General features: G+C 38.9%; 2 protein-coding genes across 3 annotated transcripts in view; one reads left to right on the top strand and one right to left on the bottom strand.

Annotated features, from left to right (window-relative positions):
* Positions 1–8,502, bottom strand: part of LOC140952966 (tRNA (uracil-5-)-methyltransferase homolog A-like) — a 21,434-nt gene extending 12,932 nt beyond the window's left edge. For both annotated transcript variants that reach the window (XM_073402434.1, XM_073402433.1), the window contains exons 1-10: positions 7,933–8,502; positions 6,651–6,742; positions 5,734–5,752; positions 5,560–5,616; positions 3,808–3,880; positions 2,975–3,056; positions 2,035–2,089; positions 1,326–1,397; positions 381–403; positions 187–235 (exon numbers count right to left, since the gene is read on the bottom strand). In XM_073402434.1, the coding sequence (XP_073258535.1) occupies positions 187–235; positions 381–403; positions 1,326–1,397; positions 2,035–2,089; positions 2,975–3,056; positions 3,808–3,880; positions 5,560–5,616; positions 5,734–5,752; positions 6,651–6,742; positions 7,933–8,496 (1,086 nt within the window). In that variant the 5' untranslated portion in view covers positions 8,497–8,502. The remainder of the gene's footprint in view (positions 1–186; positions 236–380; positions 404–1,325; positions 1,398–2,034; positions 2,090–2,974; positions 3,057–3,807; positions 3,881–5,559; positions 5,617–5,733; positions 5,753–6,650; positions 6,743–7,932) is intronic.
* A 1,253-nt stretch (positions 8,503–9,755) lies between these two features.
* On the top strand, positions 9,756–16,390 carry LOC140952987 (uncharacterized). Its single transcript, XM_073402458.1, has 5 exons — positions 9,756–9,897; positions 12,759–12,887; positions 13,362–13,631; positions 14,226–14,502; positions 15,329–16,390. Exons 1-5 carry the CDS (start codon positions 9,816–9,818, stop codon positions 15,579–15,581), a joined length of 1,011 nt encoding a protein of 336 aa, XP_073258559.1. The 5' UTR covers positions 9,756–9,815; the 3' UTR covers positions 15,582–16,390.

The following is a 16,390-nucleotide window of genomic DNA, read 5'->3' on the forward strand; positions in this document are numbered from 1 at the left end:
TTGCAATTTGGCCGAGGGAGGTTGTCTCTTGTCGCGATTTCATTTTACACGCAGTTGCTACTTTTTGGGCCATGTCACTTGTCGGAATTTACCCTGGCAGGGCCTCCTAGCAGTTTTTGCAATCCTTTGCCTTTCTACAGCTATAATTATCAAAACAGACACAACATCATTTACATAAATACTCACTGATTCAACACAATCAAGCAGTTCACAACAAAGCCCATCTCTCTTGGCACTACGAAGAGAATTAAAAACAAAAAAATACATGTAATCACATTTACAGTATTTTCAGCTGCAAAAAAATATAATGAAGAATGAATCTTAAAATTACTCAAATTAAGATCTGCTTCCAGTGTAGTGGTTCTTTGATTCCCACTTACCTTTCTTCTTCAACCCAGTTGTTCTAAGGAATGAAAACAACATGATAAGTACAATTTCATTGGATAAGCAAAGTCGACAACTGCATGAATGATAATTTCAAAGAAAACACCCAATACGAAGTGGACAGTTGTCCTTTTTGCAATAGCCAAAACCTTAGGATTGAAGCATGAACAGATCTACAACATTACATTTATTTAATACATTAATAATATCATGCCATTTATAGATTATAATGTTTGCTTTCAACTTGAAAGACACTCCTCATTATATCAGAGCTCACTCTGACAAAGTCTGATTAAAGCTACCAGTCGGTTTGATGAAATCCTACATGTTGTCAGACATGGCGACTGGACAGACCTAATAAGAAAGACTATCCCCTTGAAGGAGTAGGTGTTGTACACGTACATTAAAATGAAATTCAGGTTTAAAAGGTTTCAACCAGTTGGAGTCTAACTGTAGTTTCCTTAGGTTACTAGCCCTAATTATTTTTGATCATAAATAATTGAGGCTAGGAGACAAAGGAAATTGAGAATCAAACTAGTTTGAAACTGGTTAATTAACCTGAATTTCACGTTGAAGCGCAACATAGATCTACCTAATAGTACAGTTTTTCCTCTCCACAACAGCCAACTTTGGGGACAGAAAAAAGTGGCCATTGTAGAGAGACTTAAACAAGACTCAATGTTCAGTGTCTAGGCTGTCCACAGAAGAAGTAGCCTTTGTGGAGAGGTGGTCGTGAGTGGAGGTTCGACTGTACTTAAGCAAGACTTGGTCGGACATACATGTGCATGTATGTCAGTGTAGATGTCTTCAACTTATCAAAACATACCTTGTATAAAAACCATAATATAAATTGTATCCTTTTGCGATCAAATAAAGCTGATAACTACAATGATTTTTAACTTAAAATGCTTAATTGAAATAACGTTATCATATCTAATCACCTTCAGCACCATTATGGCTTTTAGCTTCTTAGTGAGCTTTTTCAAAATTTCCACCATATTTTTCTTCTTCATCTACATTTGTAAAAGGCAAAAACAGTGCAAGTTCATTTTTGTCAGCCAAAAAACTTTCTTACATGGACGTTAGAACTTTCATCAGAACTAATAATAGTCAAAGATTTACTGTTAAAGTCAACTATCCCTTAACAAGAGACTTCTTCAAGAGTGACATACCCCTAAAACTGATACCTGGGGTTGTTTCATGGTATGAAATGGCCACCTTCTAGACAGATTGACATGACTGTCTTCTAAAGGACATACTATTTATGGATGTTTAATTTTGAAACAGAATTCAGATGCTATTGATGTACATGTGTATCATAAAAAAACACTGCAGAGTTAGTTAATATGTCTGCACAAGAAATGCACATGGAAACGTTTTGCACTTGTTGATGATAATCAGCTTTAATCAGATTTTCAACCTTTCACAGTTTTAATCAGATTATCACGAACTAACTTTTGAAAGTAAAAATGAATATTAATTAAGGCACAATAAACAAATAAATTACATGTATGTAATATTTATCTACTGTAATACACATATGTAATATTTATTTATTGCGATACATGTATGTATTTATCATTTGCTATGTACACATTTTAAAACACCAGTACAGTGTAACATACACCCAACTTATTGGAGTTTACTTACTTCCATTTGTTGACTGTAAGGCTGGTTCCACAATGGAGTGACAACATGGTTCAACCTGGGAACAGAAAGAATTCAAAATGGACTTTGGACTTTCCAAACTGACATTTACACAGACATCACCTCTTCAGTAGGGGTACACTTGAAAAACAATACTTTCATAGTGCCTATAGAGTAATCAATTTTACCTGTTACCAATAATACCCCAACCTCCACCCGTCCCACCACCCCCCCACCCCCACCTCAAGCAACTCCCAGGACAATTCCAGCCCTTCAGCCTAGGGGATGGAGGACTGTGTGAACGGGCCCTGTCCCAGAGGTAGGGGGTGGGGCGAATCGCAGTTTGCACGATGGCTGAGGACTTCAAGACTACGTATTTTAAAGGGCAAATGCAGCAATTTGTTGGAAAGTGGTTGGAGAGGAATAACCTATCAAAATAAATTAAAGTCTGTATTTGAGGGTATCATTTAAAATTTCAAATGAAATGTGCTGTTTATACGGGATGGTTTGAGTCTTATTTAGGACGCGTCTTATTTTTCTTTGTTTTAAAAACGGCGCTATTGTGGCACAATATTACCTGGGGTAAAAAATTGCACCTAGTGAAAAATTAAATTTACCTAAGAAAAAAAATTACATGCAACATACACAAGGTCTATCAGATGCTCAGAGGCGGGAAATTATCTCTTTTTATGTCCCAAGTGGTGGGGAATACGCCACCAAGAAAGGAAAAAATTGCAAATCCCCAGGGGTCTGCCGTGGGAGTAACAGGTCAAATTGAACCATGCATTATTGCACTGCTTTCTTTTAGCTCATATTTTTTTTTACAAAGTACTTTGAAGATTTCCACAAATTTGAAGCAGGTATAAAATTGGCACTGACAGCATGCTGACAAGTTTTAATGGCAGTTTCAGCAACAGAATCCATCAGAAGAAGTAAATTTTACCTGACAGAAATAGCAAGTTCTTCACCCTCATCATTATCATCTACTTTAATCCTCTTAGCATCAATGTTTGAACGAGCAGCATCTGTTAGTGTAACAAAGCAGAGCTTGAATAATAATTTTTTTCCAACCCTGCAAATTAACCCTACAATCTTTTATACTGATCAGCCCTTCCATTCAACTTATAAATGTAATTATGATTCTATCAACTAAGACCATTGATCTCCAGAAAGTTTCTGGCATCTTTCCTTTTGACCATGACAATGGAGGGTAGTGATGTTGGTAGTTAAGATATTTTCAGAGTCTAAGGGATTGATTACCAACAATACAATGACCCGCAAATGTGCAAAAATAGTTTTTTCATTGAGGCTTTTGACACTTTACCCTCTCCTGAAAATACATGTAAAACTCCCTCCCTTCATAAAGCCTTTAATTTGTAGTGTTTTAGATTAACTATCAGACACACGTGAACAGACCAGGGTATCTCCCCTTCTCTTGCTCTACCAAAAGGGAAGAGGAGGGACCTTGAAAAAGAAGATTACAATGACTTCTTTTGTAAAAAAAATTCTACTGAAATGCTTTTCTGAAGATCCAGTCCAGTGATAATATGTTCCAGAATTTAGCTGTTACAATACTAAAAGATGGATCCCTATAATATTATTTTTTTAGTCTCTGCTTCGGAATTTGTAGATGCTTGAGGAGCATCAACATTATTGAGAATTAAAAGCCAAAGAAAGTGATCAACAATGAATTGACATCTTTAACAAAAAAGAACAATATTATTTTATGCATGCTGATATATTATTACAGCACATAAGCTTAACTCTTGTGTTAACCTTGAATCATCCTTTTTCTTGCCATTCCTTCAGCTCTTTGAACGGCAAGTGGATCAGGTAGAGGCTGAGCCGTCTAGAAAAAAAAGATGAACAGGTGAATTAAAATTGTCCGGTCTGAAAACCTTGGGAGGAATATTGTTTGACAACAAATATTACATGTATATTTTATACCAGTGCAATTCAAGTAAAGAATTGCTGCAAGTTGATACAGACAGGGTTATACAAGGGTGTAATTTTGCAGCATTGATCAAAAGACATGTCAGCATAGCTGGGCAGGATTTAGAGGGGTGGGGAAGGGGGGGCTGCACCTCTGTCATAGGAGGTAGTCTGCGAGCATCCCACAGGAGTTTAAATAAGCACTGATGGCTGATGAAAAGAGTCAGCTAATTTACTCAAAGATTTCAGCTACTTTTTCTACAAAGAAGAAGCAACTAGTTTGAATAACATTGTAAACAAAAAATATATCATAACATCTGAATAAAAACATGATGTGTTTTCATAAAGGCCCACTGATTTTACATTATGCTTTTATAATAGTCATGTGAACATTATATTTCAGTCAATATTTCACAAGTTTCCTTGGCTTATAGGTTTACACATAATTTGTTTATGTGCAAATGTATGTAATTTACTTTTCATCATTTGTTCATTCATGGTAGGAATTGATTGTGTGACTAATAAATCGAAAGTTGAATGAAAGCTACATTTTCTTGAATGAAAAACACCCTCTCTTGTCCTCAGTTTAGTGCCCGAACACTGAAAATCGCATTTCAGGGGTTTGAAATTTCAAAATTTTCTTTCTACTTTGACTGGATGGTGATTTTGGCTGGTTGCCAATGCACTGCTACACTGCTAAACCTCAAAGAACAATTCCAGTGGTGGCTAATTAAACAAAATTTTTTGCACTAAGAGAACTTTGCAGAAAACCAAATGGCCACCAAACAACGAACGACTCTGAAGTTGAGTGATTAGGGTTAGAAAACTTAGTAAATCAATTAATTTTCACTTCAGTTTGCCTTGTATAATGACCACTTCTTGATAACTTAATAGCTACCATAATTATCACATCTTGATAATTAAGCATATTTTTAATAAACACGCGCTAATTATTATTATAAATGCCTTAGTTTTTAGTAAATTATTCTATTGCTCTTCTGTTTGGAGCAATACTACTCAAACTAATCTGGACAAGCTCCAAGCAGTACAGAATTTCGCTTGTCGTATTTTGAGCGGCGCTAAAAAATTCGATCACATAACTCCTTTGCTAAAAGACTTGCGCTGGCTACCAATCAGGCAACAACTTTATTTTCGTTTTGCTGTTCTGGTTTTTAAGTGCATGACGAGTTGTGCTCCGGAGTATTTGACATCAAAGCTCGTTGGAAGATCCGCCGTCTCGACAAGGAATACGAGAAATTCTCAACTTTTGAACATACCACTCTTCCGCACTGCCAGCGGCCAAAGGACCTTTCAATATAGAGCAACCTCTCTCTGGAATGAGTTGCAGCCTGCGCTCAAACTTAGCCCATCCGTGACGGAATTCAAGTGTTTACTCAGGCAAAAGCTTCTTAATGACTGCTTTATTTAATTAATTTAATTAATTTTATTGACCTTTGTCTTCTTTTATCATTGTTATATTCTTATTGTCATGTACTTGGTTTATAATTTTGTAATGTAAAATTGACTCTGAAAAGCCCCGTGGGGACGAGCCAATAAAGTATGTATGTATGTATGTATAATATACTATTCATGTACCTTGGCAGAAAGCACTTTTCCTTTCCACTTGTGTCCTGATAATGATCTGATAGCCAACTGAAAGAAAGAACTCACATTCAAGTTGTCTTCCATTAAATCAATTTACTACACAGTGATGTGAGTAGAATACCGGTACAGAAAGTACACTGCAGAGGAATACAAAGAGCATCTCACCCGTCTTTCTTCTTCATTCCTGAATGGAGTAAAGGATAATAAATTTTAGTTCAGAAAATTGTAGCCATATAACGCTTGTTTTCATTATAACAGATGCCTGACATGCAAGCTACAGTTGCACTAGAAGCTGCATGACATTTTTTGGTATCTTTTGGATCATGAGAACAGTGTGTAATAGAAAAGTCACAACACTAAAAGGTGGTCCATAAGGGAGATGGTCAATTGCATGTAGCACTTACCATTAATCTTTGTGATATTGTCCCTCATGGTTAACACGTTTGAGATGCCGGCTTATAAACTAGCATCATTTGGATAAAAAAAAACTCTTGATGCTAGAGCTGGAACTAGTCTAGGGGTGCATTCGATCTTATATTGTGATTTTATGGCCCACTAGAATGCTGCATTCATCATGATCAGAATATTAATTTTATTTTGAGCAGAATTCTAGATACTGCTATGCAATGAATGCCAGAGCAAGTGATTTCTAGAGTTAAATCCATTATTCTTATTCCGGAATATGGTCAATCAAACAAGCCCCATGTAAAACCATCTATTTTATTATTAATTTAAAAACCTGGTGGCTGTAGTGGTCTTAGATAAAATCCATTCCCAGGTAAAACAAGTACATGTATTCAAACCATTACACATGTACAGTGCAGGGTTAACTTTTTACATGGGTTCTTCCTATGGTGGCCTAGAAAAGGGTTAAAATACTGATTTAACCTGAGAAAGTGTTGCCTCTACAAGGGTAACAATAATTGCAACTTGTTGAATTTGGTTATTACTTTGAAATACACATGTATTTAGGAACTACTTGACTCCTGCAAAATAAAAGCTAATTTCATGCCCTGTGCACACAAAGTATTGTTTCTACTAAAACATTTAAATGGTAAATTAATATTAAAGGTACACTGTACCTGAAAGTCACATAAGCATGGGTTGCTCCTGGAGGCAATTTCACCTTCACTGGTCTCACGTTGAGCCGGTTGGCAATCATTTTCTTGAATTGCTAAGTAAGAACAAGAAAAATGTTGATTGATCATCTGGGCTTATACAAAATCCTTACATATAGGCATGTACAAATGCAAAATGTAGCTTCTGAATGGGTATGTGCCAAACAAGTCACCAAATTCGGTCATTCTATACTAGACCTGTAGACCACTTTCAACTGTACACCCGTGTTTTGCATGTGCTTTGAATAACGCATAAAGCTCACATTTTTCAGTGACTTACACGTATCGCAACATACATAGTAGCAGCCATGTCTTATTGTTTTCCAGTGGAGTGGAAAACATGGTTTATGGCTAGTTCCTGCCACAATTTGTGTTCTAAATCATTAAAAACCCCATCTGAGATAACAGCTACAGTATTTATGCCAGGAGAGACAGATAAAAAAATAATATTATTCATTCAAAATATTTGCCCGATTCTGACTGGCTAAAGGCAGATGCATAATTCACCATAACCAGTTACTGACGACCAAATTTGGAAGAATTTTGTGTTGAACGAGGAAATGACGTCAAAAATGCAGCGTTCTTGATGGTTAATGCACTGTTAACCGAGAAGACCTGGGGACGAGGTTGAATAATTGTTTTGGTTGTGAAAACAAAAAATGGTGGACATTTCACTTGTTTCACGAGTAAGAACTAGGCGAAATTATAGCTAAAAACATGGCAAGAACAGCAAGAACACAACTCGAAGGGTGACATCTGCTATTTGGAGAATATTTGTGGAGCTGAACAACCCTAACCATGCACTATCGAAGGTGAACTTCACATTGATGGAGGTAAGCATGTTTTAGCTTTGCTTTTAAACTAGGAATAATTTTGAATGAATAATAAAACAGTTATTGAATTCGGCTTTCGTATCATATGAAGAATTATGCAGATCTCGGAGGGTGTTATCCGCTCGGTTAAAAACCCTCCTCGATCTCCATAATATTCTTCATAAGATACTCAGCCTCATTCATTAATTGTTAAATAACACACTTATACATACACTGTACATGTATGGTGGATTCAAAAATCTCAATGCGCCTTTTTTACCAATGAAATCCTTTTGATGCTCTTATTAAGGGTTGACTTCAATATCATCCATCTTGGTATCTTATTCAAATAGTTATTTGTGGCCCTTTGTAAAGATTATTTTGATCCTTTTCCTCTTTTCACGCATTCTACGAGTACATATGCAGTGACTTACCTTGTAGCCACACTTCCTTGGTAAATTTTGCAGTTCAATTTTGTAGATCTCTGAAGTAAATTCATCCCGTTTAATGTAAAAATAAGGATCAGATTCAATCTCTTCTTCATCCGGTTCGTCGTTTGCCACCTCCTCACCATCTTTACCATCATCTTTGTCACCCTCCTCGTTAACTTTGTCGTCGCCCAAAGACGATTCTTCTTGCATTTTCGCAGCAACATCAGAAGCTTCACTAATGCTTGACAACCCCAATCCATCCATAGAGCTTGATTCAACAGCATTAACTGTTTCTGAACTTGTTGGCTGCTCTTTAGTCTCTGTGTCTAACGTTGCATAGCTTCCACAACTTGTAGCAGTTGTTGTTGTCGACGAAGTAGAAGTCCATGAAGAGGCTTCTGCTTGCACCTTCGCGAACTGAAACAACGGTGGAAAGCCAGGAATAGGAGTTGATACTTCTTGCTTAACTTCTTGCTTAATTTCTTCATCTGGAAAGACAGCCTGGTTGCTGTCCAAAGATGTTTCTTGCTGAGCAAAATCGTCCCTGTCGCAACTTTCGTCCGCCATATTGGTATTAAAGACAGTGATCAAATGGAACGCATGTTTTTCCTTGGTGATGTTTGTTTGCCAGAACTCGCACGAGTGCAAAATTAGGAAAACTAAAATTCTACAGTTTTGTTACGAGCTGCAGCTGATGTATGGTAATGGTCGTCTAAAAACAAAACGCTCAAATTAAAGAAATCCAACGCGAAAGCGTACCACGACGTTGGTTTGTACTTCATGCAAGTACGCCATTTAGTCCCCGCGTGTGATGCTCCATCCCAGGTCCTTCGCTCCAGTACCCAGTCTGGCGCCAAAGCGCAAAGGACAAAAAGAAGCCACACCACGAGGAAGTTGTTAGTCGAAATTTCTGAAAGGGGGGTTGGTCGTATTAATCGAAGATTCAGGAGTATGGTACAATGTCGGTAACATTGAAAAGAATGGAATTTTCTTTGCGCCATACAAAAATGATTGTAATCAACGGTGGGGTGTCATTTCGTGTTATGGTCAAGCAGAAGCTCCTGGGTTAGGGTAGTGTTAAACCTTGTAACATTTTGCATTTTGCCGTCGTTTAATAGAGGTGTTTCACAAACACCTTACTAGAGCTCGTTATGACCTTAAATGCATTAGTGAAAGGAGTGTCTAAAAAAGGACAAAGAGACACAAAAAGAGCCAAATTATTAGGAATCATATATGAAGTACCTACCGATTATTATTACATAACCGCTGACTGAAGAAAACGCAGGCTCTGTCTTCAAAAATAGAAGGAATGTGATTTGGTTTCCAAGAATCAAGGGAAACAATAGGCCCTTATTGGCTTTGCAGCTTGCCATTCACGTGGTACAAAACTGCCGTGCTGGAGCAGGGGCGGATCTAGGGGGAGGGTGCAGGGGGTGCGCACCCCCCCCCCCCCCCCCTGAGATGACCTGCGGTTTTCTAATACAACTGGTATTCTGCAAAAAAAGAAAAACTATGTGGTTTATTGGTGTTAAAGTAGAGCAAGAGACGAGTGCACCCCCTCCTAAAAAAAATCCTGGATCCGCCCCTGTGGAGAGCAGAAGTCGCAGTGGGGCAAGACAAACAAAGAAAATTACCATTTCAAATTATGTATGTCTTTTGTTTCTCCTGTCTCAGTGCGGCTTTTGCTCTCCAGCGTGGCGGTTTTGCACCACGTGAATGACTAGCTGCAAAGGGCCTATATTTATTCTCCTAATGATATTCAGAGAGCATTGTTAAGAGCCGTTTCAGTCAAAACAACTCTTTCCCATAAACAGTATAACAAAAGACGCTGATGAGCTAGTCGAACTAGGTCGCAAGCACTCAAAGAATTAAGCTTGACTTGCACAATGAAAACTTTCACTTTGCTTCTTTTTACAGCGTTTATTGTCTTTTGTACAGGCCCTAACAGCACACAGGGGAGAACAGAGGGTAGGCTTATTTAATTCAACTGATTTTATTAATGTTTATCCAACAATACTCTGGACTTTGCTGACTCCCTGATATAGGTTTTGAGGGTGCGGCTATTTTACACGACTTACATTGATTTAACACGGGATCTTGAACGACGGTTTAGTTCGACAGAAGACTTCAGATGTATTATGAAAGTCACTGGCGAGGATCGTTCACATGATATATAGTTAAAGCACCGACTAGCTGGCATGGTATATTTATGATTTGTAGCCAACTAAAACGGTTACGTTATCAGTGGGGATAGAATACTCCGTCTCTTCTTGCTGTTACTCATACTTTTCGGCACCCCGACGCCTATTATTTCTTCCACGTGTTCCCGCTTGACACTCAGAATTTCCCCCAGAAGATACCAAATACAAGGAGAGATTAAGACCTCAGGACTTTTAAAGGCGCCATCATGTAGAGCTGAAAGAAACTTGATTGCTAGTACCCTGCTAGCAGAGTCTCCTTCGATCTTCCTATCGAAGGAGACTCTGCTCGCAGGGTAGATTGCTGGTGGCTCAATTCGTTAATAAGTTAATACTCATCAGTGTTTGGCTCATGACTTGAATGATTGATGTTAAAAACGGGTAGCGAAATGTATCAGGATTTGCTGGAGGTTGTGCAGTAACTGTAAATCAAAAGTATTTATTTGATCAGGTTCAAATGTTGTATAGATTGAAGAAAGTTTTGGTCGACCGAGCTTCTATAAATGTAATTCAAGTTGCTTTCTCTGCTTATTTGAAATACGCTTCCAGAAATGTCACGATGGCACTTCATAATTGCACTTGTTCCATTTGTTCATCCGTAAAGCATCAATAACACTAAGTTTAGGTCTTTTTGTATGACTTAATTTGTTAAATATGTATAAATCGTAGTACCCCCAAAAGAAACATGCTTAGTCCAATTAGTAATAAATAATTAAAAGAAGGTAAAGTCACCCAACTAGCTAAATTCGAGTCGGTAAATGATAAGCAACAGGGGTACCCAACGTCGATTTTCGGAAAAATATCTGTTCGGAAGACAATCTGAGATCTAGAATGTTCGGAACATTTGTTGTAAAATTTCTTGCTAGCCTGCCTCTCCTAGGATTTTCGAACATCTAAAAACTGGTATAATTGCCCATTTTTACCCTAAAAAGATCACCTAGAATTTCAGTTCGGATCACTAGACTTTCAGCTAGGAAATCCGAACAGATGAAAAATTTTTAGGGGATAAAAATATGCTAATATCTACCGTTTAAATACTAAAATACGTTTAACAATGCTATTTTTATGTAGTTTTGAACTATATTCTCGTTGGGTGCCCCTGAAGCAATACACGCCACGGCATGTTGCACGGATAACCTAAGGGTTTATTATAGTCATTATATGCCAAACGTAATTTATCTAAAACAAAGAGTCAGTTAAGAACCCACACCGCTATTTACAGTGTATTCCGAGCGGAGAGAGAGCGAGAAATCAACTTAGACCACAGTGTGTTTGGCTATTGTGGACATGTTGGGTTGGTTTGAATGACAGGTGGTGACGTGGACCACGTGTTTTAGAAGTTTTTATCACCAAGTACACCATCTGGCTTCTGACAAGTGCCCATATCAAGGTTATGATTATATTATTTCATTATGATCGGGGAACGGGGAGGGGGGTAATATGTCAGTGAGTATAACCGTTCTATTCTAGCATTCAGGAAATACATAAACAAAGCTAAAGGCCGTTTTTCTTTCAATTCTGTGTGTCGGCAGAGAAATAACAATCTCTATATATGGCAGCATATCAACTAGAAAACCTCAACCTCGTCCCCAGGGCTTTTCCCTTAAAAAATGGGTGGGGCGCCCATCCCAGTTTTTAAGGGAAAAGCCCTGGGGACGAGGTTGAGGTTTTCTAGTTGATATGCTGCCATATATAGAGATTGTTATTTCTCTGCCGACACACATTTAAACTTAGAGCGTGGAACAAGCTGGGAATTTCTCCCGCTGATCCTGAAACGGGCGCAAAAAGTTTCCTTTTTTGCCATAATAATAATAAATCCTTATTGACCAAGCTTGTTCCTTCAAGATGGCTGGATATTGACCTCACGTTTTCATTGACCTCGACTTCTTCTCAATCCAGAACACTCAAAAAAGAACTATATCCAGCCATCTTGACCTCCTGAGAGCCTTGGTCAGTAATGCATATGTGGCCCAATCCGCCAATACCGCCAATCAGAACACAGGATTAGTTTCATCTTGCTCACTTGCTCGCGGATTCAACCTTACATTAAAGGCACTTAGCGCCGGATATGGAGTACCGCTGTAAATCAGAAAGATCTGTTTTAGCCCTCAAAATGGGGTTGTTTTGGTGAGTAAAATACAGTCCTATTTTTGTGTCTAATTTGGCTCCCTTAAATCAGGGCCAATAAAGTCCAATTATCCAGGGCTGATTTGGACCCCGGCGTGGGCTGGAAAAGCCTTGTGATTGAGCTGTTTTGGCCTAAATTGTGCTCAAATAGCTCCAGAAGGGGTTGAATTGGCACTTTGGGGCTGAAACAGATATTTTTAATTTACAGTGTAGTCTGGGTTTAAGTCTTCGCTTCGCGTTTGTCACTTTCAGTCTTTCATCAGAGACTTTGTTCCATTTTTTCTCTCTTCACCCAGGGGTACTTGGTTACCGGCAACGTACTGCTGAGGAAAACCCTTTAATGGACTAACTTCTCATCCGTGGAGGGGTGAGGGGGGAGTAGATACAATCGTAGATTCTCCCTCCTACAGAAAAAAAAGTTAACTTCCGGACGTGTTGGCCTTGTGCAGGTCTAAAAGGTGTCTGTCTTATAGGTAAACGAGAAACGGCTTTTTATTTTTTCAGGGCTTGTGAATGTTGACATCACAGTGAGCACTAGCAAGCTGAATGAAACCAAACAGTTTTACACCAAGTTCTTGAAATTTCAAGTGGTGAAGGAAACCCCAGGATTTATCTCCTTTTCGCCTGGACCAGGTAGTGAAAAAATCTCTACTTTTTAATACCACTTGCAGTGCTTAGCTAAAGTTTTTATCAGACTGGCTGTAATAAAGGCCAAGGTCACAACATTACAAACAGAGGAAACACAGATGAGAAATTGTCGTGTTAAATAATTGCAGCTCGTTAAGAAAATATCTACTTATTCGTGTTTCAAAAAACAGAAAGATTTTGCTCAATACTTGCACGTTTGATCGGCCCGACTTACTCTAAGCAGAATTTCACCATCAGTATCAAGCGAAACTAAGGCATACACACAGCAGAATGGTTATAAAAACCACATAAAACGTACCTTTGGCCCTAGAACCAGCATTTTAATGATGACACCTTTTTTCAATGGTCGATTTTAAATAATGATAATGAAGAGTTAAATTTTCGTTTTTTGGTTTTGCTGCACGCCCTACAGATCGATCGTGTGCGATCCACTCATTTGCCGGTCTTCTTTCATTACAGGTGTGGCTTATCTTGACTTTGTCGTGGAGGGTGCAGAACACGCATGCGCTAGACCGCAGCTGGCCAAAAATTTCGCTGGCAAAGGCATGTTCCTTACTTACAATCTGGGAGATGTGGATGCTGCGTGCGCGGCGTTTACACAGGCAGGTTATCCATTGGCAATGCCAATTAAAACTGAGACCTGGTTTGAACGTCACTGCTACGTCATAGATCCAAATGGGATACCGTTGAATTTGGCCCATTGGAATCACACTCCAGCCGAGCCTACAGGTAAAAAGAATCCACTGAAGACTACAAGATAATCGCCTCTTACCTCTATGCTCTTAAGAGAGATGCACTGCAAAGCGCCGATCCTTGCGTCATCATTTATTTAATCACTTTTTAGAGCCTTACTGCCGCCCAGGTTCTGTTTTATGTCACGTTTTTCTTGTAGACTTGCGTTGATGGGGAAATGACTGTTCTGCATTTAAACACTAGCGCACATCTCGTATGAAATCGTATCTTGTTTACGAAATTGAAACGGAGGCGCAGTAGTCTAAATCGTAAATTGTATATAGTTGTCAGTTTGAGATATCCTATACAAAAGTACAGAAGGTAGAGCCTGTGGAATATCATAAGGGTTGTACAGTTGTCAGTTGATTGTGTCGTTAAACTTAACTTGAGCAGGAGCCCATGTTACGGCTCCTAATCAAAACCGAAGAGATTTATTTAGCGGAAAAAAACAGACTGCTTAAGAGGAGGAAGATAAACAGAATTAACCAGAACGCATGAGGGCACGTCATGATAGCCTCTAACTCTGATTGGCTAATGACAAAGCTTGGCAAGGCAGACCGTTTACTTCAGTCTTTTCTTTGTTAATAACAGGTGTCAGCAGTATGGTATTTTATTACACCTCCCATGACTTGCTAGAGATACAAAATTGGTACAGCAATAACTTGAACATGACCGTGGAAAGAGGAGTGGACTGGATTGGATGGGTGATAACGCTGATCGCTGCAAATGGCACTGTGGAGTTTCGGCCATTCCATCCACGAAACATGACCTACAACCCAGCCTCCTTCATTCCTCATTTGCTGGAAGAGTTTGACGGACGCGGCCTGTCTTACACCTTCAACTTTAATACTTCACTTGAGGTCGACAGGTACGCTTGTCTATAAAGACATTAGTTTTACGCTTGTGCAATATATGATGTTAGAATTAAGATCTCACTGCACGCGAGCTCTTGGATTAGACTAGTCAGTCAAGCACGTGTTTTGTATAGGATTTCCAGGAGTATAGTTTTGATTGACACTCATCTCGATAATGGACATCTAGAAAAATGCTTTTTAACTCAGTGTAAGACAAGTTGTGCGAGGCTTTTTAGATTTCTCTCGGATTAGATCATATGTCGTGTACTTCGGAAGTTTTCACTCTGTTTACCAGGGGTTCTCACTCTCATTAGGGGATTTTACTCACGGATTTCAGTCTAGGATTTTTCTTTGGATTCCATTCACACCAACATATGAGGAATATTAATTTTTTTTCATTCATTAATAGATCAGCCTTCAAAGCAGGCGTATTATGCAGTGCCCTCGTCCTTCCCCGCCCCTCCTACCTTAGTTTTCCAGTTGCTTTTATGATGGCGTCCACGATCAATGTACCTTTAGGTCACGATTTCGTTAAAAAAACGCCTGCTCTGCAGCTTGTTAATAGGGAGGAACATTTACTGCCTGCACTGTTTTATCACGCATTGCACTTGCGTCCGATTGGTTCTTTGGTACTTCGTCGCTAACGGTATATAACTAAGCTAATCATTTTGGGTTGGGTTTTACAACATTTTTACCCTTAACGCCCAATTACTGGTAGTAATCTTACCGTATTTTGGGTGCTCGTTGGCTTAGCAGGAGAGATTCGTTGTACATCAATATCAGGTAATCATAATCAATGAAAACAAAAACCTTCTTTTATCAATCTCTGTTCCTTTCTAGGTGGTGCCAGTTCCTGCAAGATCGCCATCTAACCTGGACACGCCCACTAGGCTGGGTGGGAGGCAACAGGCGCTGTGCGGTGGACGATCCCAACGGTGTACTTATTAACATCGCCACACCCGGGTGGAATGAATATGAAGAGGAGGTTAACTGCCCCCCACCTGCCGACCCGAAGGGTGATGGGGAAATACAGCGAGGGTGTGTTATTACGTTGATTACAACTTTCGTGCTATCGCTCTTATTTCCTCTGTAGGTCATTAGAAACCTACGATAAGTTTGCAGTTATTCTGGATAGATACATTAGCAGTTCTTAGTTTGGAAGTACTTAGTTTATAAAAGTAATGCCAGCCGCCCTTTACTCCTCATAGTAGGGAAATCCGAATCTCACAAAAAAACATTTGATTTCATTGTGAAATGATGCCAGACCAAGAGAAAGGATTTCCTCCAATGCCTTACATTTTAAACGTCAATTTTTTTTAGTTACGAATCCCTAATAAGTATTAGGAAAACCAATTGTGTCATCCACTAGATAGAGACTTATCCAGTAGATAACGTTATCCCTCTTTTGTAACAACTGGGGCCTGAACCTTTTCAAGATTGCATACCGCCGAAAGTACAATTCCATCAAGAACGTCTTTCGACCGAAGCATTTGGTGTTCTTGCGCACTCATACATTGGTTTTCGATTGAAAACGTTATTGTAGGATGTCTAAAGAGAAAAAAATCATTGTATTCTTTCTTTATGATAAGCCTGGCGGCATGCATGAGGGGGGCAGGGGGGTTCTAAAAGGACTAGTCATGTGGGCGGCTGAAGGGAACATTTTTATTTAGATAAAGAGCAATCAGGAGACACCTTTTGACTAATTATTATCTACAAAAATTGACATAAGTAAACAGCACCTTAGTTGCAGTGAATGTTTCAAATAGTTGGCGTTCTAGCACTTTTAGTTCAGTTACCTGTAAACGCAGTCTAGCCTTTACCTATTGTTTTAATTCGTCTGGTCCAGGATGATACTGTGAGATTAAGAGCAAGCTTTACATAGTAAAATTACTAATCGCCAAA

The sequence above is a fragment of the Porites lutea genome, chromosome 11 (genome assembly GCF_958299795.1).
Source record: "Porites lutea chromosome 11, jaPorLute2.1, whole genome shotgun sequence".
In the NCBI taxonomy this organism is placed as follows: Eukaryota; Metazoa; Cnidaria; class Anthozoa; order Scleractinia; family Poritidae; genus Porites; species Porites lutea.

What these genes read in the sequence shown, in the direction of transcription:
- LOC140952987 (XM_073402458.1), top strand. Translation starts at nt 9,816, where the DNA reads ATGAAAACTTTCACTTTGCTTCTTTTTACAGCGTTTATTGTCTTTTGT. An exon ending in CACACAGGGGAGAACAGAGG is followed by an intron (nt 9,898 to 12,758) that starts GTAGGCTTATTT and finishes TTATTTTTTCAG; the next exon opens with GGCTTGTGAATGTTGACATC. An exon ending in CTCCTTTTCGCCTGGACCAG is followed by an intron (nt 12,888 to 13,361) that starts GTAGTGAAAAAA and finishes CTTTCATTACAG; the next exon opens with GTGTGGCTTATCTTGACTTT.